General features: G+C 44.9%; 1 protein-coding gene across 1 annotated transcript in view; it reads left to right on the forward strand.

Annotated features, from left to right (window-relative positions):
* Positions 1-23,162, forward strand: part of etv4 (ETS variant transcription factor 4) — a 118,252-nt gene that overhangs the window by 52,921 nt on the left and 42,169 nt on the right. The window contains exons 6-8 of the mRNA XM_085966386.1: positions 2,741-2,867; positions 7,483-7,662; positions 9,583-9,836. Of these exons, the coding sequence (XP_085822512.1) occupies positions 2,741-2,867; positions 7,483-7,662; positions 9,583-9,836 (561 nt within the window). The remainder of the gene's footprint in view (positions 1-2,740; positions 2,868-7,482; positions 7,663-9,582; positions 9,837-23,162) is intronic.

Here is a 23,162-nt window from a genome sequence, read left to right on the forward strand (position 1 = left end):
AGAAGAGGTGATGGATCTCCATGCACAGATGCAGGAGTCTCTGGCAGGTTTTGTCTCCAGGGTCGCTGTGAGTGTGGAGCGAATGGAGGAGTCCATAACGAAGATGAGCTGAGCCTTTGTGTAGTCATTGGCGCATGAACGCATCACCATGGAAAGGTTGGCACCCTCCATGGAGGAGATAAGTCGCCAGGGTATGGAAAACATGGTGAGTGCTCATAATAGAATGACATCTCTTGAGGAGCGATGGGCATCTATTGAACATAGAAACTAGACCTTCATGGAAGTCCTTCTGAGTAGGACTGCCAGTGCAGATACGGGTCCCCATGGCCCCCTGATGCGCAGCAAGGTGCTCTCAAGCCACATCCAAGCGCTGGCCCCTTCTGGCCTGTGCAGCTTCAGGTTCTGCTGCTGACGCCTCTGCTGCTGGAGATCCTCTAATGGCATGAAGGGAAGGGAAAAAAGGCCTCCCATACTTCTGGTGGATGCCTCCGTTGAGGAAGCGCTGAGTGAGGGTGCTGAGCGGTGCTTCCCAGGAGCTCACACTGGAGAAGTGTTTGAGGCTCCAACCTTCCACAGCTGTGCCTAAGCCTTGAACAAGTTGCCCCAAGCCTGAAACAACAAGGTCCTGCAACCTACAAATGCTGTCTGATTAAATCTCTTCTTTCCTGATTGACCTGCAGCTGATAGTAAGCAAGGCGATATTGTTCACGCCAGGTTTCATCAGCGGGGTTCCCACCAGGCGTGTTTAACGTGGGGAAAGGCTGGAAATAGCAAGGGCCCCTTAAAATGGCATTATAGATGCCAATTATTGGTGATTAGGCTCCCGATGACCAGTCCTGCCTGCTGTGGGCGGGACTGATTCGGGTCGGATTGAAACGCCGGGGTGAAAGTCGGACGGGGCGGGGTATCAGGCGGGGGTGGGTCGCGACTCCCTATTTTTGCGATTTCCCCCCACACGCCTGAAACCCCGCCTGACGGCTCCAGGAAAATTGGCCCCAATGTGTTTGGGTGATGTGCCTGCCATAGTTGAATAGCTGCCATTGTGTGCAAGGTGTGAGATGTGGGTGTGAGTGTTGGTAGGTAGAGATTGTTGGTGGGTGAATGCTGGGATGTGTGGTGCTTTGGGGAGTGTGTGAAGATTGTGGTTCAGATGGTGGTATGTAGCATTTGTCACAGAATCACAGAAACCCCACAGTGCAGATAGAGGCCATTTCGGCCCATCGAGCCTGCACCGACACATATCCCACCCGATCCCCGTAACCCCTACACCAACACATATCCCACCCTATCCCCGTAACCCCACATATTTTAATCCCCCTAACACTAAGGGTCAATTTATCATAGCCAATCAACCTAACCCGCACATCTTTGGACTGTGGGAGGAAACCGGAGCACCCGGAGAAAACCCACGCAAACACGGGGAGAATGTGCAAACTCCAGTGAAGCATTCACTCACCCTGACCACCTGAGTGAGGTCGTTAAATTTCTTCCTGCACATGTGTGGGTCCTAGGGATGTGCTGCACTACCTCCCTCCCCATGGTGTGGAAGACATGCGACGAGGGCCTCCTGTTACTTGCCGGGTAGAGTACCACCCTCCATCTCTCCACAGCGATCACCATTGCTTCCAATGCTTGATCGTAGAATCTGCGGGCTCTCTCCCTGGGGCGTAGATCTGCCATGCTTCAGCCCTCTGGCTCTTTCTCCTAGTCCTTGTCCTGCTTCTGCTTGCTGAGGTAGCTGCACAGCCAGTAATGCTGAGAATGAGGTTCTGCAGCATCAATGAACCTCCCCTTTAAGTACTGAAAAAAGCCTGTGACAATCATGACTTGCGATTATACTGCAGCTGATATTGGTCCACTCTTTGATTGTAACGCCAATGAACTTGGGCTTAAAGACTTGAATTTGGACTCCAATCATTTCTTTGGGCTGTGAGGACGAATTTTGCGAGCAGTCTAATGCATTAGCGCCTGGCCATAATTCTCCAACTTTTCTAATAATTTCACCCATTCCTGGGCTATAATGAATTTCTAGCCCATTGTCTATGTTCAGTGTCTTGTACCAACATGTTCTGGCTCAGTTTCTTCAGATTCTATTTTCATCCAGAACACGTCAATTATTTGGTTAATTGACCGGGGCTGTACACTTTGCAATTGTGTGTTTTATGGCAGCGCTGCATAATAGGCTCAATAAGCATATCCTATCTGTCTGGAATTAGTGGCCTCTGCTTGTATGGGTCGGCAAAATATTCATGTTTAACCAATTATGCAAATCTCTTGTCAATTGTGATCCTGTATCATTTAATCCTTTATAATTAACTGTAATCATTTAATCAGCACTGTTATGCTTTTTTCCCTCTTGTATAAATACATTTTAGTGTACAGTAACACCAAAAAAATCAGCTTGGTTTCTTGTACAAGGGTAAGTTGTAGAATTTCAGTCTAAACTGAGATCAGGAGGCAGTGGTCTTAAAGGGGTATCTCTGCTTATTCATTTTTTGTAGTTCTGGTTTTAAATATTAACAGTAATAAACTGAATGGCTCTTTGCCGCTGAAGCGAGCTTTCCGTTATTGCTTTCTGAGATATATAACAGCAGCATTAAGGTTGCCATGGCTTCTGGAAGTCATTCATTTAAGGTAATACTGACACATATTGATCAGAATTCTGCTGAACATATAGAATAGGAGAGAATAGAATTGTAAAGACAATTTATAACGGGCATTAATTTTTTTTTCCCAACAGTGGCTTTTCACAGCCCCACACTGAAGATTAAAAAGGAGCCACAGAGTCCCATCTCGAACCCAAGCTTGTCCTGCCGTCACAAGCAACCGTTCCAGTACAGCAATGGGGAGCAGTGCCTTTATGCCAGGTTGGTGCTGTGGGATAATCATCATAGGTTTCACACGAATACTGTGGGGGAAGGAGTTAAGGTTCCATGGAGACTACACTATCCAAAAAAAAAATTGATCTTCATTTTTGTAGAACAGAGGCTGAGAAAGTAAGCAAAAGGGTACTTTGTATCCGAGTGAAAATGATGACAAGTATGGGCGGCTCTTCACACAGGAGAATACTTATTGTGATCCAGCATCTGGCAAATGAAAAAGGTTTTATTACCGCAATTGCTCTAAATTCAAACTGTACCTAATGCTGGGGAAGCTGCTGTAAAGGGCTTCAATCCATTAACACCATTAGATCCCGCATTTTAGTTTTAATATTCGTTTATTAAATGACGTCACTGCTGTTATTTTCTTTTTCTCTTATGGCAAAATCTAAGTAAAAGGCCAAAGCCTATAGTTCAAGACAGCACAAAGTTTGCAGAGAGTGGGATAGAGGACAATGTAAGTAAAGGAGTAGTAGTTACATGACGGCCTGCTTCGCATTTAAAAGCTTGAGGATTGCAGCAGGATAGGAAGTCTAATGTTGGAGCAGGAACAAGGTGGGGAACTTCCACCTAGTCTGATGTCCTGAATGAATATGTCAGTGGTTTTAGAACTTTGCATTTGCCAGCCACAACACTGAAGGTGGTGATGCCATGATCCGATTTAACATTGAGACCAATGGGCTGTTTCTGTTTATCACTCCATCTTCCTATCTTTAGGCCTATAAAAATACATGATCAGGCTGTGTGGAAAAGTGTCCTTTATAAAGGAAATCAAAGAACAATAGGTGACCTTCACACAGGCTCTAAATGTAAATGTAATTTATACATCCGCACAAGAGCCTCCTTAATCATTTCCTTGGAATTCATTTCCAATGGTTGTAACTATTTCTGATAGTAGTGGCTTTCAAAATAATTAAAAATTGTTTTTTCCCAAGGAAATGGAACATGTGGATAATTCTGTTGTTCACCTGGTGGCAACTTCATACTGCTAGAAATAGCTAGGGATTAATACATGAGCTACTTTGTTCACATTAATCTGTAAACAGTTATAGAAAGCGAGCCAGGGTATGCCTGCATAACAAAAATAAATAGTTATTGGCATTCTATCACGTATGGTATTTATTTATTGTAAAAACTAGTTTATACAAGATTTGCAAATGGAGCCTGGTCGCTACACAAGTGGTGCTTCAGTTGGGCTAGGGAACTCAAGTTTCAATCTTCATCTCAACCAACTCTTGCACTGCGGGCTTCCCAATAGATACAGTTTACCTGACTCATCTTGGGGCACGGAGAAAATTCACTTTCTTGTATCATTCAGCATACTTCCTAGCAGGTTGACCACAGTGCAGCATTGACCACACTTGCAGAGATGCCTGTGGTCTAAAGCATTTCATATTCCAGACCAGCGATGGTGGACTGGATGCTGTGCAGGAGGGAAAGGAATCGCAGTGACAAAATGACAGAAAGAAAGCTACAGAAACTCAAATCACATTCAATGTGTAAATGGAGATCCAGCATCATGTGCCATAGACTCCCTGCATCGTATCCCCTCACTGATCAGCATTTTAAACATTAGGTGACAGCATTAAGAAATAACACTGTGACTTGGGTGAGTATTCAGGCTTCAGTAAAAAATTTTGCTCCAACTTGACAAGTGGTGATACACTGAGAGAAAATGAACCATTGTAAAATTGATATCGTTTTTAAAACTTCATTCTGCCAAAGTTCATACCACAAACTATCTGCAGCCTTGTAACCTCCCCGAGCCATGCATATTGGTTTTCGTATCCTAACTACTTTGAATACTCAGGCGGAGTGCTTATCAAGACCTGCACTGTTTCTTCAGAGGGATTCCCTCATGGGTTTAATAGGAATAGAGAAGATACCGATAATCATGTTTAAATTCCCTTACTACTTCCTATATTTTAATCATATCTTTGCTTTAATCAGTATTTTTTTGTTGAATTTTCTACTATTCCCAGTATTAGAGCTCATTGCCGATAAAACTTCCATCTGAATGTGATTCAATCCACAACAGGATATATTAGTAACGGATGAATGAGGAATTTTTCATGCATATCATAACTCATTATTATAGCAGGCCAAAAATTTGAGTTAAGATTAATAACTTCCTGTTGATGAGGGCAATGATAGTATGGTAGTGTTTTGCTTGCAGTCCCAGATATATATGTGTGTGTTGGCTGAAATTCCCATTGTTAACAGGTTCCAGGCATGTCCCATCACTAATAAGTAGTAACTATTGGTCAAGTTGCATTGGATGGAGACTGTACTCTCACAAAGGACTTTCCTGTTGCTGGTACTATGACCCTCTCAAAGACCAGACTCGCTAAGCTTCATGCCTCTACGCACACACGCATCACAGAAGAAGGACCCTGGATAAAGATTACATTTATCTTTCTTTTATAAATTAAAATGAAGACTTCAGTGTGACGCAATTTTATTTGGCTAATCTTTCCTCACCTTTATGCAAACCAGAAGTGATCCCTGTATCAGCAATATGTGCTGCTCTGCTCAGAATGCCAGACCTGGAATGTAAATTGAGGAGCTCAGTGATTCTGGCTTAGACTTTTGTGTGGCCCAAATATAGCATATCTTACAGTGAAAGTGGTAGTATTGTGTCTGGAGCCACTGCATCATAAACAACAGCACCATTTCTATCATACTCTTCACTGAGCACAGAGCAGGAGGAAAGCAGAAAAGTTAGAAGGCCGGGCTGAACGCATGATCAAAAAGTAGAGTTTTTAGGAGATTTTTGAAAAGAAAGGATTGGCAAGGCAAGGATTTGGGGTGAGAGTTCCAATGGACAAGGTTTCAGTAGCTGAAAGACTGGTCACTAATAGTGAAGCAGAAAAAATAGAGAACAAGGATTAACGCGAGGAATGGAAGGTGTGGGCAAGGACATATGACTGGAGGAGATTGCCAAAGTAGGGTGGATCAAGGCCACAGAAGGATTTGAAAGCAACAACAAGGACCCTAACGTGAATTCACTGGAATGGGAAGGGGTGGTGGTGGGGTGGGGGGCAGGGGGAGACTATAGAGCAAGGCAAAGATGGGGATGATGGCTGAGGAATTGAATGAGTTATAATTTGTCAAAGGTGGAGACTGGCTGTGAGACTGTTAAAGTCAAGTCTTAAGGTGTTAAAGGCATGGATAAGAGTTTGCTCAGCAGAGAAGGTGAGATGGAGTGAATATGGGTGATGTAGCAGAGGTGGAAAAAATGTTCTTGGTAACTGAAGGAAGCCAAGTGCAAGGTTGAGCAGTACACCAGGGCCCACACATCTGGAATTAGCATGAGTTGGCAGCTGGGGAGAGTCTTGGGGCTGGATTTTCATTGGGGAGTCGGGTAGGAGGCGGGACTACAACTTTTGGGGTTGTAGTCCCGCCTCCATCGAGTTCTCACCAACCCACGTAATTTAGACTTGATTGACCTTGTTGAGCCCACCCAGCGGGCTCAGCAGGCCAATTAAGGGCCACCCGGCAACAGGTGACGTCACAGATTGAAATTTCATCTGTCAAGACCTTTGGACAGATGAAATATCAGTGTTTGACAGCTGTTTGAAGCTGTCAAAACACTGACAACCTGTACTCTAGGTTAATTCTTTCCTCTCAGGATGATTTAGAGATCTCCCCAGAACAGAAAGCAGAGGCTGCAGATTTTGACAGCTGGTGGCCATTCTGCTTTCTATGCCGGTGAGATGAGGGACTCCCGAAACCTGAAGGAAGGAAGGCTGTAAAGGTAAGTAAAGGTTAGTAGAACTTCTTTAAATACTTTACACAGACCAAACACACTTCCCCTCCAAGCCCTTTATCCCGACGGCCCGCCTCGCTAACTTGGCGTGGTTTGAAGCCGTCGGGAATCCCACATTTCAACAATGAAAATAGGGATTAGGCTAAAAACTGCCTGTTAACTGCCTGTTAACGGGCAGTTAATTGGCACTAATCCCCTTCCCGCCTCGGGGAGGCGGGTCCCAGTGCGGGGCGGGTACCTGCCTCCTTTGAAACTGGCATGGAGGCGGGTTGGGGGCGGGATGGGGTCATGACCCCCGATTTCGGGATTTTAAACCCCCACACGCCTCCAATCCCGACTCTACGGCCCAATGAAAATCCTGCCCTTGGAGTCCAGACCCGAAGCGCACATTTGCTAATGAGAGCCATAGAGGCTTTGCCAACATGGAGCTGGATGAAATTGCACCTTCTGTAGGTCTTCGTATTGGACGTTGGTGAGTGTACAAGCAATCTTGGGATTGATAAAGGGGAAGGGGGAGAGGCAAAGCTGGGTGCAATTTGTGTATATGTGGTAGATGGACCCATGCTACTAGATGATGTAATTGAGAAATACCATATAAATGACGAAGGGGAGGGAACCAAGATGAAGCCTTGAAGACGACTATGAGCACAGGAGAAGAAACTGTTCGAGGAGATGGAATATATTTTTGTGACTTCCTGAAGGAATTTCCCCAAAACAAAAATGAACTGCCTTTAAACAGGTGTTGAATAATTGCAGGACCACTGTAACAGACAAATATTGAGGTATTAAAGAAAACATTTGGCTGACCAAAACACGTTTCATTTCTTTATGTAGTGCCTATGAGAAAAAAACACAAGTTGGACTCAACTCCCCAAATCCAGGGACCCCTCCGAATACTCCATTACAGCAGGTCTGCAATAAATCCACGGTGAACCCCAGACGGGACCACGGCTTTGTGAATCTCCACACACCCACCCAGCCCATGCCCAATGGCAGATTCCCAATGGAGCACAGGTACAGGTTCAACGATAACCAATCCTCTTTGTATTTCTGTTTGGCTATAGGCTCGATTCAAGAGCAATGGAACAGTTTAATGGTAAAATGCTTCTTCGTCCTATGATGGGTTGTTGGTGCTGTTGATTTTGCATTCCATTACCATAACACCATTTGTTGTAGTTTAATTAGCCTATCATAATTTGATGGAACATATATTTAACACAATGAATTATGAAGTGAATCCAGTAGTGGTCATTAGAGGTAGTTCTGTTGTGTTTAAGTTAGGTTAGGAATTTCTAATGTAAAAAATATCTGATCCAATTATTTTGCAGCATGTGGTTCCTAAGTTTTTGTTCTGAACCGGGAAAGGCTTGTATTAGTTCATTTGAGAAGGTCTGAAATCTGTTACACAAAAACCTATTATGGGACTCTTCTACTGATCCCAGAATGACATGTTATGTGTCCCCCTCGCCTAATGTCTGCTTGGTTATTGGGTGGAACACCTTATCTGGAGTGGCATGAGAAAAACCTAATGTTGCTCTGTCAGACACTCAGTTAGATCAGACTTGTTCTTCAGTTGTATAGTAACAAAGTTGATGGAAGAGCTTTACGTGCTGACTCTTCCTGGCTTTGGTATTTCCAACCTTAGACACATTGAAAAAAGTTGTGTGGAGGAGACAGCAGCTCCAGAATGGGTAGCTGAGCAGTAAATTCATGAACAGCCTAATTTTGAAATTTAAAACCTCAAGAGTAGCCTCTGTAAAGTCACAATAGGCAGAGCGTCATAACACTTTAAAGACATGCATCACAAATTGTTCCTCTATTGTCTAACTTTATTGTGACAAATATAACACATAACTGGATTAATAGCTGGTTCTTTGCCTCTCCCAGGAGAATACATGGCTGCTGGTGGTGGCAATGGGGGGGTGGGGGGGGCGGGGTGGGGGGGGGTTGTAGTTGGTTATGGTGTTAAATTGCATTGTGGCGGTACGGGACATGCTCGATAGAGCAGTTGGTCTTTCCCTATCTGTCATTTTCATATACAGGAAACTTTCGATTTACCGGCACCTAAATAACCGGAAATCTCGGTTAACCGGCAAAATTCAGGAGTAGGTTCAGGTAACTTTTATTACTTGCCTTCCTCCATTTGTTGCTGTGCAAGGGTGTGGCTGCAGCTGTTGCTAAGCTACAGAGATGCTTGCAACTTGTGGCCATTGTTTTGAAGCACAGGGTTTGTTGCTTTATACGGAGCTCTCAGCTCAGTATCTTTTACTATAGCGTTCGGTTATCCGGAATTTTTGATGAACCGGCACCACGTCGGTCCCGTCCATGCCAGATAAAAAAAAGTTTCCTGTACTTTATATTTTTCAGGCAAATTAGGAAAAGGAACTTTGTGTTCCTTAACATAAGAACAGGAGTAGGCCATTCAGCCCCTCGAGCCAGTTCAATTAAATCATGGCTGATCTGTATCGTAATTCCATCTACCCGTCTTGGTTCTGTAACCCTTAACACCCTTGCCTAACAAAAATAGGTAAAATATTTGGCGATCAACAGGTGGTGTTGGAGGGAGAAAGTCTATGAAAGAATAATCATGCATGGACTGAATGCAATTGGCTCAATGGGCTGAATGGCCAGTGCTTACCCCAGACTTTATGTTCTTATAAGTCTTCCAGGTTCTCGCTTTCATCAGGATAATGAGGTTCATATTTAGAACAACATTTTTTTTTAAATTTAGAGACAGTTAAAGCGAGGAATGGAGAGTGTGTGTGAGGACATAAGACTGTAAAAGATTGCTAAGATAAGGCGGTTCAAGGCTGGAGAATGTTTTTGAAAGCAACAACAAGGATTCTAAAGTCAATTCACTGAGGGCAGGAGGAACCAACCCCCAAAATGAGCTACTGTACTTTATTTAATACTCGAACTGTTATTTGTTCTCAGCTCACAATTTCAACAACAGCCATTGGAGCTTTGCCATCGTTTCCCTTCCTCCCAGGGCATGAACAGGGAGGCAACTCTGGGATACCAGCGGCAAATGTCTGAGCCCTGTGTGCCATACCCACAGCAAAGTTACAAGCAGGAGTATCACGACCGAATGTATGAGCAGGGAAACCCAATCAGCAGTGGTAGCGCCCAGCGTTTCTCGCACTCCATGGTCATCAAGCAAGAACCTCCAGATTATGCATATGATCCAGGTAAGAGGATGCCTTGTACCAACTGGATGTTATGGTTTGGCAGGGAAACTCGTTTGACAAATCTGGGCCAGTCTGAGGTAAGTGCAACTGAGGAAGGAAGGTGGCAAGAGGCAACAACTGGCTCAGTGAGCTGACCTCTGGATTAGTATTGAGTGTGGAAATATTTATTGTGTCAATGCAAAGCAAGGAGCCCTCAACTGGATGTTTCATGAGGTCGTGAAAGGCGCTATATGAATGCAAATCTTTTTCTCTTTAGTAAAGTATGAGTACAGGGAGCTCTGAAAATGGGGATGAGGTTAATTCAAATGACAGTTACGAAGAAAATTATGGGGGCTAGCAAATTTGCAGAAGAATGATTACAATGAGGGAATCAATTGGTATATTTGCCCTTAATTAAGACACAGCGTAGTTTTCTACCCAGTTATACAAGAATGCATCCAAACCAGTGCTGCTAGGAAACTGAATCCACATTCAAACTAAAGTTGAGAGTCTAGCCTACCCTGCCTGAGGCTTCTTGTAATATTGTCTCGACTGCACTGAAACCCAGTATCATAACCTGAGCTCACCCTGCGGACTGATTACAGCTAGCTCCTTAGCAGTTCTTCCAATCTCACTGGATGGTGTCAAAGGGTTATTTCCACTTTTTTTCACACTTGTTTTGCATCTGCGGGTCAATCTGTGTACATGTGTGCACATTTATTTAAAATCCAGCAGGCAGAGACACTGTAGTGTACACTACAAGCATAAGGCAGATGATTTGGCATCCATTCTGCTGTTCAGTTACATTGGCATGAATCCAAATCAGTACTGGCATGAAAGCACCTCAAGTGATGAGTTTGAAAACTACCACCACCAGTGATTTGGGTGGATTATATTGTACTCTCGAGTTAATCCAACTTCTATGCCACTGTATATGGAGTTGGTACATCACACGCCTATTTGGTTGGTATACCGTTATGCGGTATTACAATAACTAAATAACTTCCATAAAAGAATCCTCTTCAAAAATTGTCTGTTTTAAAGAATAAATTAACCTCCCTGATATCTATCCAGCTTTCCCCACTAATTTTCTCCTTTCCTCTCCTGAAGGCAAATGGTATGCTGGCCTTCATTACAAGAGGATTTGAGTACAGGAGTAAAGAAGTCTTACTCCAATTATATAGGGCCTTGGTGAGACCACACCTGGAGTACTGTGTACAATTTTGGTCTCCTTACCTAAGGAAGGATATACTTGCCATAGAGGGAGTGCAACGAAGGTTCATGAGATTGATTCCTGGGATGGCGGGACTGTCGTATGAGGAGATTGACTAAACTAGGCCTGTATTCTCTTGAATCCAGAAGAATGAGAGGGGATCTCATTGAAGCATACAAAATGATTACAGGGCTTGATAGGGTGGATGCTGGGAGAATGTTTCCCTTGGCTGGGGAGTCTAGAACCAGGGGCTACAGCCTCAGGATAAAGGGTAGGCCATTCAGGACTGAGATGAAAAGAAATTTCTTCACACAGAGTGTGGTGAATCTTTGAAATTCTCTACCCCAGAGGGCTGTAGAGGCTCAGTCATTCAAAACAGAAGTCGATAGATTCTGACTAGTAAAGGCATCAAGGGATATGGCGATAGGGCTGTTGAATGGAGTTGAGGCAGAAGATCAGCCATGATCTCATTGAATGGCACAGCAGGCTCGAAGGGCCGAATGGCCTACTCCTGCTCCTATTTCTTATGTTCTTAAGGCGTTGACTCCCTCAATGTGATAGTTACCAATCAGTGGTTGCTCTCCACTACCACACCCGAATAGTCTTTATTTATGCGTAACCCTCAACTGTGAGTGACAGCAGGCTATCCGACTGTGAGGGCATCACAATTGAGCCCGAACCTGTCCTCAGCAAGCCTGCAAATACATACACTGTCAGTAGCAATCGGGAGTAGGAACCCTGTTCACTTTTCCCTTCGCTAACCTCAGAGCGGTACAGTCAATTGTAGCTAACTTACCACATACTGCAGATCAGACTTGGACCTTGCAGTTCTGTGCGGCCCAGAGATGGAATCTTTACCTCTGAGCTATCAGGACAATTAAGTATCTCATTCCTAATGCAAATTAATTTTTAATCATTTAATGTAAGTAGTAAAACTGTAGTTCAAAGTGGCTTGCTCAATAGCAGCCACTAAATACTGTGGAGAGACTACAAGCAGCCTGTCTTCGATTGAAGTGGCAGCAGTTAACTGCTGGCTGCAATACATGAAACCTATGGCGTGTTTTTCTTTTTCATTGCCTTAGATTTTATGACAACGGGATTTTGGCAAAGTGATTACAACAAATCTGTACCGGCATTGATCATTTTCCAACTTTTTGCACAGAGGTTAAAAAAAACACCTAGTTGGGATATTTTTTCTCTTGTGCCCTACCACATCAGCATCATTACAGAGATAGAGTATGCACCAAGGTTCTGACCAAAGCAGCAATGCATTGACTGAAGAAGGTCCTCCTGATGCTTGTGTACGTTTGTACAATGACTGGAGCTCCTGCAAGCACGGCCTGTTGTACTCAGTCAAGGGGTTCCCAGGATCGATCACTTGTGTGTGGTCCTGATCTTAGTAACTGTGGGGAGAGCACAATAATTGGTCTCCGTGTTTCTGGACTAGAGAGAGAAAATGAGTGAGGGTTTCCACTCCTGATCCATTATCTAGTGGCTCAATGTTGGAAAGTGTGCACATGTGGATATTTATGCATTGACAGGATCAGGTTTACTTGGGATCCCTCCCTCCATTGTAGAATAGCCCGGTAGATTTACGAGGATGTTGCCTGGGCTGTGGAATTTTAGCTATGAGGAAAGATTGGATAGGGTGGGGTTGTTTTCTTTGGAGCAGAAGAGGATGAGGGGAGACCTGATTGAGGTGTATAATTGAGGGGCCTAGATAGAGTGGATAGGAAGGATCTATATTTCCTTAGCAGAAGGGTTAATAACCAGGGGGCATAGATTTAAAGTAATTGGTTGGAGGTTTAGAGGGGATTTGAGGAGAATTTTTTTCACCCAGAGGGTGGTGGGGGTCTGGAACTCACTGCCTGAAAGTGGGGTAGAGGCAGAAACCCTCATCACTTTTCAAAAGTACTTGAAGTGCCGTAACCTACAAGGCTGGAAAGACCAAGTGCAGGAAAGTGGGATTAGGGTGGTTAACTCTTTGTCGGCCGGCACGGACAAGATGGGCCGAATGGCCTTCTCCTCTGCTGTAAATTTCAATGATTCTATGAATACATAGGGCTCGAATTTCCAAGCCCCGTGGAGGCAGATTTGGAGGCGGGAGTGGGGGGGGAATTGCAGAATCGGGGGGCACGAGCCCTTCCCACCCCCAACCCGCCTCCATGCCCGTTTCCCAGGAGGCGGGTACCCGACCTGTGCTGGGAGCCGCCTCCCTGAGGCAGGAAGGGGATTAGTGCCAATTAACTGCCTATTAACAGGTAGTTAACAGGCAGTTTTTGGCATAATCCCTATTTTTAGCCCTGAAGTGTGGGCTGCCCGATGGCTCCAAACCATGCCAAGTTAGCAAGGCGGACCGTCGGGCTGAAGGGCTTGGAGGGTTCGAGATGTCCGGTGTTCAGGTGAGTGATGGGTGCATGAGTGCAGAGGTAAGTTTGGTGTGTGTAAAGTGTTTAAATAAGTTTTACTTACCTTTACTTACTAATGCAGGCTTCTTTCCTTCAGGTCTCGGGAGTCCCTCATCTCACCAGCACAGAAAGCAGAATGGCCGCGAGCTGTCAAAAGTTGCAGCATTCTGCTTTCTGTTCTGGAGAGATTTCTAACTGAGTCTGTGGAGAAGGACTCAAGTTAGAAGTCAGATTGTCAGTGTTTGACAGCTTCACAGAGCTGTCAAACGCTGATATTTCATCTGTCAAAAGCTCTTGACAGATGAAATGTCAATCTCTGACGTCACCTGTAACTGGGTGTCCCTTAATTGGCCTGCTGAGCCCGCTGGGCAGGCTCAAAAAGGTCAATCAAGGGAAAATCGCGTGGGTTGGCCACAAATCGATGGAGGCGTGTCTACAACCCAAAAAGTGGGAGTCCCGCCTCCATCACGTCCCCATTGACAAAATCCAGCCCACACTGTCCAAGCTCATGTGAAAAATGGCCATTTGGGCAAGGTGCCAAGTCTATAAAACAATCCCCCAATGGTGGTTGAGGAGGCCTTCAATCGAGATGGGTAGACATTTTTTTTTAATCAATTTGTGCAGCAAACTAAATCCATTTAAGGAAACAACTTTGCTGAAAATTGCGTCCTGTGTTTATTTGTAAAATGTAAATGCAACTAAAGGGTGTGGTTGAAAGAACTGTGCACAGTCTGACTTCCTACTAGAGTAATGTCAGTGTCAGTGTTGGAGGTGAGACTATCGTTACCAGCAGGTGCTTTTATAACTAGTGTGTTTCTGTGGCTGTAACATTCAGGATGTGGGAAACGAAAACAGGCAATGCAAGGAGCAGAATTATTACAATAGAAAGTAAGTCTGAAATCTGAGAGGCAATGTAAAATTACAATTCTGCAAATGATTACATACTGAGGGAAGCTTTCATTTTAAGCAACATGAACAGACTTGTAACGTCTTTCCAGGCACCTCCATTCAACGATATATACAGAGTGGTGCAAGTGGTGCATTCTTGAGTACAGAATAACCAGGGCAAAAAAAACCATCGCGGGGTTCGTTGCAGTGGGCTCGATTTTAACTCCTGGGCGGGTACACGGCAAAGTGAGCGGCTGGCCCATCTGGGAGCGATAGCAGGGAAGCTCGGCCAATTTTAACGACAGGGCCGCATTAACATGCCGCTTGCCGACATCCTGAGCAATACAGTCAGGCAGTGGCAGGCCGGCTGTTAAAATCTGGGAGCAGGGGAATGGACAAGGTTATCACCTGGGGCCCTGAGGAGCATATTAGGGATTTATCATAAGATGTCACAAGTGGTTCAAATGATACCATAAACCCAAAGACCACAGTCTGAGCCATCACCTGAACCCCAGGATTTGCTGTCTGTGAAACCCACTCCAGCCTGTGTTCTGGTTAATATATTTTTTAAAACATTTTAAAAATATATTTATACCTCAGGATGTCTCAGGGTACTTGACAGCCAGTTAAGTATTTTGAATTGTAGTCACTGTTGTAACGTAAGGAAACTCAGCAGTCAATTTGTGAAGAGCAAGGTCCCACAAACAGCAATGAGACAAATGGCCAGATAATCTGTTTTTTTAGTGATATTGGTCGAGGGATAAATGTTGGCCAAGACACCAGGACAAATCCCCTGCTTCTCTTCAAATAGTGCCATGGGAACTTTTACATCTGCCTAAGGGCAGACAGCACCTCGGTTTAACATCTCCTTCCCAAGTCACAGGGACGCAGAGTTATTAAAGGGGTCAGGCACAGGTACTATTACCAGGCATCTGCCCCGGGTCGGCCCGGAATTTCGGAGTGGCATCTTGTCGCTCTAAAGGGAGCGAGAAGGTTATCCAAACAGAAAGTTGCGCTTTTAAAAATGATTCATCTTATAGTTGCCCCTAGGAAATCTGCAACATGGACTCCAATTCTGCCAGTATGTAATGCTGGAAAGCAAAGTGTGCCTGCATCTGGCAGACACACTCGTAGCGAGAGGATTCGAGTACAGGAACAAGGATGTCTTGCTGCAGTTGTACAGGGCCTTGGTGAGACCACATCTTGAGTATTGTGTGCAGTTTTGGTCACCTTATCTGAGGAAGGATGTTCTTGCCATGGAGGGAGTGCAGCGAAGATTCACCAGGCTGATACCTGGGATGGCAGGAATGACGTATGAGGAGAGATTGGGTCGATTGGGCTTATACTCGCTGGAGTTTAGAAGAATGAGAGAGGATCTCATTAAAACTTATAAAATTCTAACAGGACTAGACAGACTAGATGCAGGAAGGATGTTCCCGATGGCCATGGAGTCCAGAACCAGGGGTCACAGTCTAAGGATAAGGGGTAAGCCATTTAGGACAGAGATGAGGAGGAATTTCTTCACCCAGAGAGTGGTGAACCTGTGGAATTCTCTACCACAGAAGGCAGTTGAGGCTAATTCATTAAATATATTCAAGAAGGAGTTAGATATATTTCTTAAGGCTAAAGGGATCAGGGGATATGGGGAGAAGGCAGGGACAGGGTACTGAATTTGGATGATCAGCCATGATCTCATTGAATGGTGGAGCAGGCTCGAGGGGCCAAATGGCCTACTCCTGCTCCTATCTTCTATGTTTCTATTCTTTGCGCAGGGCCAAAGGAGGTGGAACATGGACGAATTTCAGGGCTAGTATGTTTCCCAGTACAGGTTGAGCGTCCTGAATCCGGCAACCTCGAGACCAAGGTCGAGCCGGTTTTCGTGTTTTTCCGGACTTCGGAACGTGTTTCTGATGTCCGAAGTCCGGGAAATATCGCAACCTGGACTTGGGCGTTTCCGGAATTCGGACATCAGAAACACGTTCCGAGTCCGGAAATGCCTGGGCTGCTCCGCGTAGCTCTGATGCGTTTCTCCGCCCCTCCCTTTCTGTTAAAGGGGAGGGACGCTGCGAGCTCTGCAGAGCATCCGATGGCCCACACTAGGCCACCAGGGCGGCGTGGTGCCGTGGTCGCAGCCTGGCGGAAACACTTAGTGGAGCTGTGCAGATTAAGGAGGATAAAACACAACACTAACGTTTTATTGCATCACTCGCATTTTTCATAGGATTTTTCAAAAAAAGACAACAAAAGTTAATGGCTTTTTGAAGTACAGGTTGAGCGTCCAAAATCCAGAGTTCTGGAATCCGGAACATTTTACAGATTCCAGGCAACCCTGCCAGCAATCGTTCTGAATTCCGGCACTCCGGATTTTGGACGCTCAACCTGTAATCAGTTGTTGCTGATAATGTTGTGTAGTGACATAAGAGCTAAATGTATCTGACTTCAAACAACATAAAAACACCATCAGCAACTGCCTCACAATCACCTATAATGCTTTTTTAACAGTGTCTTGCATGGTCTGAAATGTCCGGTCTGTTTTGTTCACCTAATATCAGAAGACGGGCAGACAGTGTAATCCAAGGGTTCTGCTGACATAAAACACTCAAACTTCTCTCTTGTAACCTGTGAAGCCAGCAGTCCAGCTCTGCTCAATTGCTGTTTATAACATCCTACCAGCCAGCTATTATCCCTGTATCTTCCATCTTTCAATCTGTAATTTTTTTCAGAATTCTACATTATCTTTCCTGATAATATGGGGAAATGTGGCTCTGATTTGATTTCTATCCTGCGTACTCAAAAGGGGTAGACTTCAATGTTGTCGGTTCATAGCAAAGCCTCCAGGTTTATGGTTTAAACATATTTAGACTTATGCTTGTTGACAGAATGTGGTTTAATTTCTCGTTCTCTTTGTATTCTTTCACCTTTAAGGGACTGTGTACCATTGTTTCCTGCCAAATTTGCGTGGCCACTTTAATTAGAAAGCCTGTTAACAGACAGCCTGTCTGTCTGCTGTTGATGCCTTTCAGGTAATGGAAGCTTGCAGCACTTATCCACGCCACTGAGTTCTTCTTACATTGCCCTCAGTGACTGCCCCTCCTCTGGGACCAGCCAGTAGGAGCTTGTTTTTCTGTGAATGGAGGCAGCAGCGTTTCATTCATAAAATGGAGGGCTGAAAGACTAGAATTCCCAGCTGGAATTTCTGCGGTGTAGTATTTCACCAGACGTTTCCTCTATAAGGGCACATGACCTCACCAGGGTTAAATGAGCATGCCCAGTGAAATTGGAGATGGTGCTAAACAGCCCAGCTACTAAAGACTGGACCAGATGTTCGTGCAGCGACAGCCCAGTGGAACTGCTGTGCCTCGGCTTTCCTTTTCAAATAACAATTTTTTTTTTTTGCCTTCAATGTGCTCCTATTCACTCCAGAAAGTGCTGCCTTTTGCTGGGAGCACAGTTCCACAGATGCCAGGCACCCTCTGGCTCCACATCCAAGTGGCCATTCATCACCTGTGAGCCCTGACAGTGAGTGGCTGCAGGCTATTCATTCTCAGGAGGCAGCGCCGCAGAGCCCCAACTCTGTTCTCATCTACCATCCACACACATGCATTTCCAGTAGGAGTCACTGGATAGCAATCGGGGCAGGAACCCAGGTTGATATTCCTTCCTTAGCCCAGTGCACCAAGGAGTATGGGGAGAGAGCGGGAATATGGTATTGAGATAGAGGATCAGCCATGATCATATTGAATGGCGGAGCAGGCTCGAAGGGCCGAATGGCCTACTCCCGCTCCTATTTATTTTTTCTATGTTTCTATGAGATACTAAAGCCACTTGTAGTACCCCTGCACAGAAACACGATCGTGTACAAGAGTTTGAGTGGGGTGTGGGGGACAACATGAAGGACATTACAGCTTTTTCAGATAACTCATGCCAAAAAAGATTCCCCCTCCCCTCCTGGTCTGTGTTGAGGTAGCTGATGTCAGCCAAGCCACAGTTTGGGTTCTATAGTTACTCTCAACATCTCAGGGCTAGAGAGGGAAATAAAATCAGGCAGAGTTGCCGCTTCTGGATACTTATCAGTGGCCTGTGCGTCCATGGATGCGGGACGATAGCAGGATCTGGGTAGGCAGTGCTGCTCTCTACAGTGGAATAGTCTGATGATGACACTCATTTACCTACATTCAGATTGGTGGGTGTAATGGCTTTCTTTTGCTTTTTGCATTTACTAATTCATGCACTCACAGACTCTCAACATGAGTTACTGCCCCCAAGAGAGGGAACGATAAAACCGGAAGGGTAAAAATGCACTCCCGAGATTTCTGCAACATGCAAAAGGCATAAACCCCATAGAGAAGACGAAAGGGTAGATTTTTCACACTGCTGTTGCCCAATTTCGGGCAGGGGTAGGAAGTGTGGCAGATACAACAACAACATCAACAACTTGCATTTATATAGCGCCTTTAATGTTGTAAAACGTCCCAAGGCACTTCCCAGGCGTATTATCAAACAAAATTTGACATTGAGCCAGATAAGGGAATATTAGGGCAGATGACCAAAAGCTTAGTCAAAGAGGTTTAAGGAGCATCTTAAAAAAGGAAAGAGAGGTAAAGCGGCGGAGAGGTTTAGGGAGGGAATTCCAGAGCTTAGGGCCTCAGCAGGTGAAGACACGGCCACCAACGGTGGAACGATTAAAATCGGGGATGCGCAAGAAGCCAGAAATGGAGGAGCGCAGATATCTCAGCGGGTTGTAAGACTGGAGGAGGTTACAGAGATAGGAAGGAGCGAGACGTTGCTTAACTGGGAGCCAATGTAAGTCAGCGAGCACAGGGGTGATGGGTGAACGGGACTTGGTGCAAGTTAGGATACAGGCAGCAGAGTTTTGGATGACCTCAAGTTTACCGAGCCGTTCCTTCGGCTCTGGGTGGCCTACCGTCACTTCTGGAGCTTCCCGTGTGAAATCACCAATATGTTCCTCAGGGCCCACAAGGTAACCTTAGGCCTCCTCGCCACCCCCCCCACCCACCACTTACCTTGTGTTGGAGACCATTGTCTGCCCAAATATTGACGGGCATGTTGAAATCCCATCCACCACGCCAACATTCCAGGGGACGAATGGGTGGAACCTCCACCAGATCAGGAAATCTAGCCCTGCGCATCAAGTTCTAAAGACCTTATAACGCCGTCACCCAAGAAGATTTGGTGGCCCAACAAACTAGCTTCCAAGCAGGGAATACTTTGACTCATATTTGCTGCTTAATGTTCCTGCAAAATTTCATTTTAAAAAATGGGTTTTTTTAGTCTTCTCTATCCCCCTTCCCAATTTCCCAAAATAGAAACCTGAACAGCTTTTTCCCTTCCTATGTCAGGGATGGTAAGGTCAATACAGTACTTGAACCCTTACTGCAATCCCAAGTAAAATGAGTGAATCATGCAAATGGAACACTTCCAGACTCGTATTTGAAAGGGGCCGACGGTATAGTTGTGTGATGACTAAGCCACAGTGCTCTATAATTATACTTCAGTACACATCATTTATTGTAACGATCTACAAATTCTCTCTGAAATCTAGCACAGGGTTGATTTTTTGATTTGTGGTCAGTGTTATGCCTTAGTGGAAAAAAAATCATTATGAATGGAGAGCTATTGGAGGGGAATTTCCTATTGTGCGACCTTTGCATTGAATAGATTCCCTTTTATGATCTGAATTTATGGATACATAAACTGTTTATACACCAGCTTTAGCCCGGACACACACTTCAATCTTGATTAACCCTTTAACGACTTCAGGGCTGGAGTATTTATTTTCTTAATCGATGTGCATTCAGGTTCCCCCAGTGGCTCAGGCAGGAAGAGCAGGGCCCTATGTGGAACTGAGTCTCAAGACTGGCCAGGTGCTAGGTTTGATCACTGGTCTGTGCTGAACAAGCTGATGTCAATCAGGAGCAGCAGTCGATGTGTTACAATTGGACTCAGTGTCCCTCAGAAATAAATTACAGGAAACTTTCTGGTATCCGGCACTGACGGGACTGAGCTGGTGCCGTTAGATCAAAACTGCCGTATAATCCAACCCTAATGTTAAAACATACAGAGCTTTTCAGCTCCATGTGAATCAACAAACCCTGTTGCTTAGCAACAGCTTGAAAACAGTCGGCTGCAGCTGCAAGCGTCTCTAGCTGAAGCTGTTGCTTAGCTACAGACCTTGCAGAGCCTGACTGGGGAAAAAAAAGCAACGAGAAGTAAAAAAAACCTATAGAAAACGGCTCCTGAATTTTGCCGGTAGATAGAGCTTTCCGGACTTTTAACCTCCGGTTAAACAAAAGTTTCCTGTAGTTAGGTCCTGCCACGGTTAATCACTAGCTAGTGACTCCTGCAGGAATGTACGTGGTCATTGGCTGAGCTCGGGATCGGGCTTGTCTCTCTGGTGCATCCCTCTGTTAAAAATCGAGGCTGACATTTCAGTGCAGTGCTGAGTGAGTGCTGCACTGTCGGAGATGCCGTCTTTCGGATGAGACATTAAACTGAGGCCCCGTCAGCTCTCTCAGGTAAGAGATCCCATGGCACTATTTCGAAGAAGAGCAGGGGAGTTATCCCCGGTGTCCTGGTCAATATTTATCCCTCAATCAACATAACAAAAACAGATTATCTGGTCATTATCACATTGCTGTTTGTGGGAGCTTGCTGTACGCAACTTAGCTGCTGCATTTCCTACATTACAACAGTGACTACACTTCAAAAGTACTTCATTGGCTGTACAGTGCTTTGGGGCATCTTGAGGTTGTGAAAGGCGCTATATAAATGCAAGTCTTTCTTTATAGTCGGTTGATGTTCATTATCCAGCCGTCCCACCTGAAGAGAGGCCACTTGAGCAAGGTTCTGGAAGGTGTCCAGTGCTTATGGAAACGGACCCCAGCATGTGTTAGTGACCTCGGAAGAGGAGGGGATAAAACTGGGGAGTGTAAAAGTAATAAAAAATGTTCTGGGAAAAATGGCAGTAAATTGAGCTTTTAAAAAAGCATAAACTATATGCACTCCCTGAATGGCTTAGTAAACATAGAAGATAGGAGCAGGAGTAGACCATTCGGCCCCTCGAGCCTGCTCCGCCATTCAATGAGATCATGGCTGGACAAATGCTCCATATTTTGTGCTGAGCCATACTGACAGCCAATTTCAGCTTTTGAGATCTGTTGTGTGCTGAGTTGACCAGCCTTACCTCAGGCAGTGGCGGATGTCTTAGAATTGACCTCAGGGTGGGGTGGCAGAAAGATTCAGCTCCCGATTGTTATCCATTGAAGGCCACTGAAGCGCTTGCATATGTGGGCATTAGCAAGATCAATACAAGGTTCCACTGTACTACCCCTGCCCAGCCCGCTCGAATGGCCCACCAACATTCACTTTCCAAGTTCACACATCAAGATGGCCACCTTGGTGCATCACTGCCTTCAGGAGACGACGAGGAAAAGGATTAAAGTAAGAGGGAAATATACGTCCATGCAGCTTGTGAGGAGTATCGCCTGCAGACAGAGCATATTGGAAAATGGGGCTCATGCCGACAGTGATTTTCTGACCATTAATTTTAATAGTTGAGAAATTATTAGTAGTGCTCACAAATTTGCAATATGCACTGCCACTGGTCAAAGCTCCTCTCTGGACTCGTTAAACATGCCCCATCGTGTCTAAATGTATTTTCTCACCTATTACATCAGTTTATGGTTAGTTTTTTATGGTTAGTTTTTTTTTTGAACTCAGTCTGTCTGTGTTGTTTTTATGTGACAGAGTTTCGCCAAGCTTCAAACAGATGAGCCTGTGGAGCAGGTGCAGCACAAAGAAGAAAAAACTTGCGTTTATATAACGCCTTTCAGGACCTCCACACGTCCCAAAGCACTTCACAACCTATGACGTACTTTTTGAAGTGTAGTCACTGTTGAAACTTAGGGAAACGTGGCAGCAAGGGTCCACAAACAGCAATGAGATCATGACCAGATCATCTGTTTTGGTTTTGTTTGAGGGCTAACTGTTGGCCAGGACACCGGGAGAACTCCCCTGCTGTTCTTCAAATAGTGCCGTGAGATTTTTTATGTCCACCTGAGAGGGCAGGTGGGACCTCAATTTAACTCTCATCTGAAAAACGGCAGCTCCAATAATGCAGCCCCTCCCTCAGTGCTGTACCCAGAGTGTCAGCCTAGATTAAGTGCTCACATACCTGAAGCGGGGCTTGAAGCTTTAACTTTCTGACTTGGGGTAAGAGTGCTACCACTGAACTAAGATTAATAAATTGATCACTGAAGCATTTGTTATTCTAATTTAAGAATTTCAACATTTTAAAAAAAAATCAGCTTTAATGCTTAATTCTGATCTGTTACTTCCAGGAAACCAATTTAAAAATGGCTAATGGTAAAGTCAAAGCTGCTTTTATTAGCATTTGGTTTATTCAGGGAATACAAATACTTTTTCCCCCTGTGCTCCTATTTCTCTACCAACGCCCCCCCACTTCCTGAAGGTGTTGATTCTGCTGGGTTAAGATTCCACAAGCCATTAGTGCCAGGGGCCCTTTGCCATTTTTCATATGTGAGCCCAGATAGTGAATGATTACAGGCTGTTCATTCTCATGGGGCATCACAGCAGGGTCTGATCCTGACATCCAGACAAATGCATGTCCAGCTGGGATCAATGGATGATAATCAAGGAAATCCTGGTTCATTTTCCCATTCCCTAACCAAAGAGCATTGAGGTCAATTATAAACACCCCTACTGTGGCAGTTAAGACAGACCAGGGATCAAACTCAGGACCTTCCTGGCCACATATTCACTGTCTTAGCTAGCTGATCCATCAAGTGAGACTCATTA

This window comes from Somniosus microcephalus, chromosome 24 (assembly GCF_052327205.1).
Source record: "Somniosus microcephalus isolate GS21.2 chromosome 24, FLI_Smic_1.0, whole genome shotgun sequence".
Classification (NCBI taxonomy): domain Eukaryota; kingdom Metazoa; phylum Chordata; class Chondrichthyes; order Squaliformes; family Somniosidae; genus Somniosus; species Somniosus microcephalus.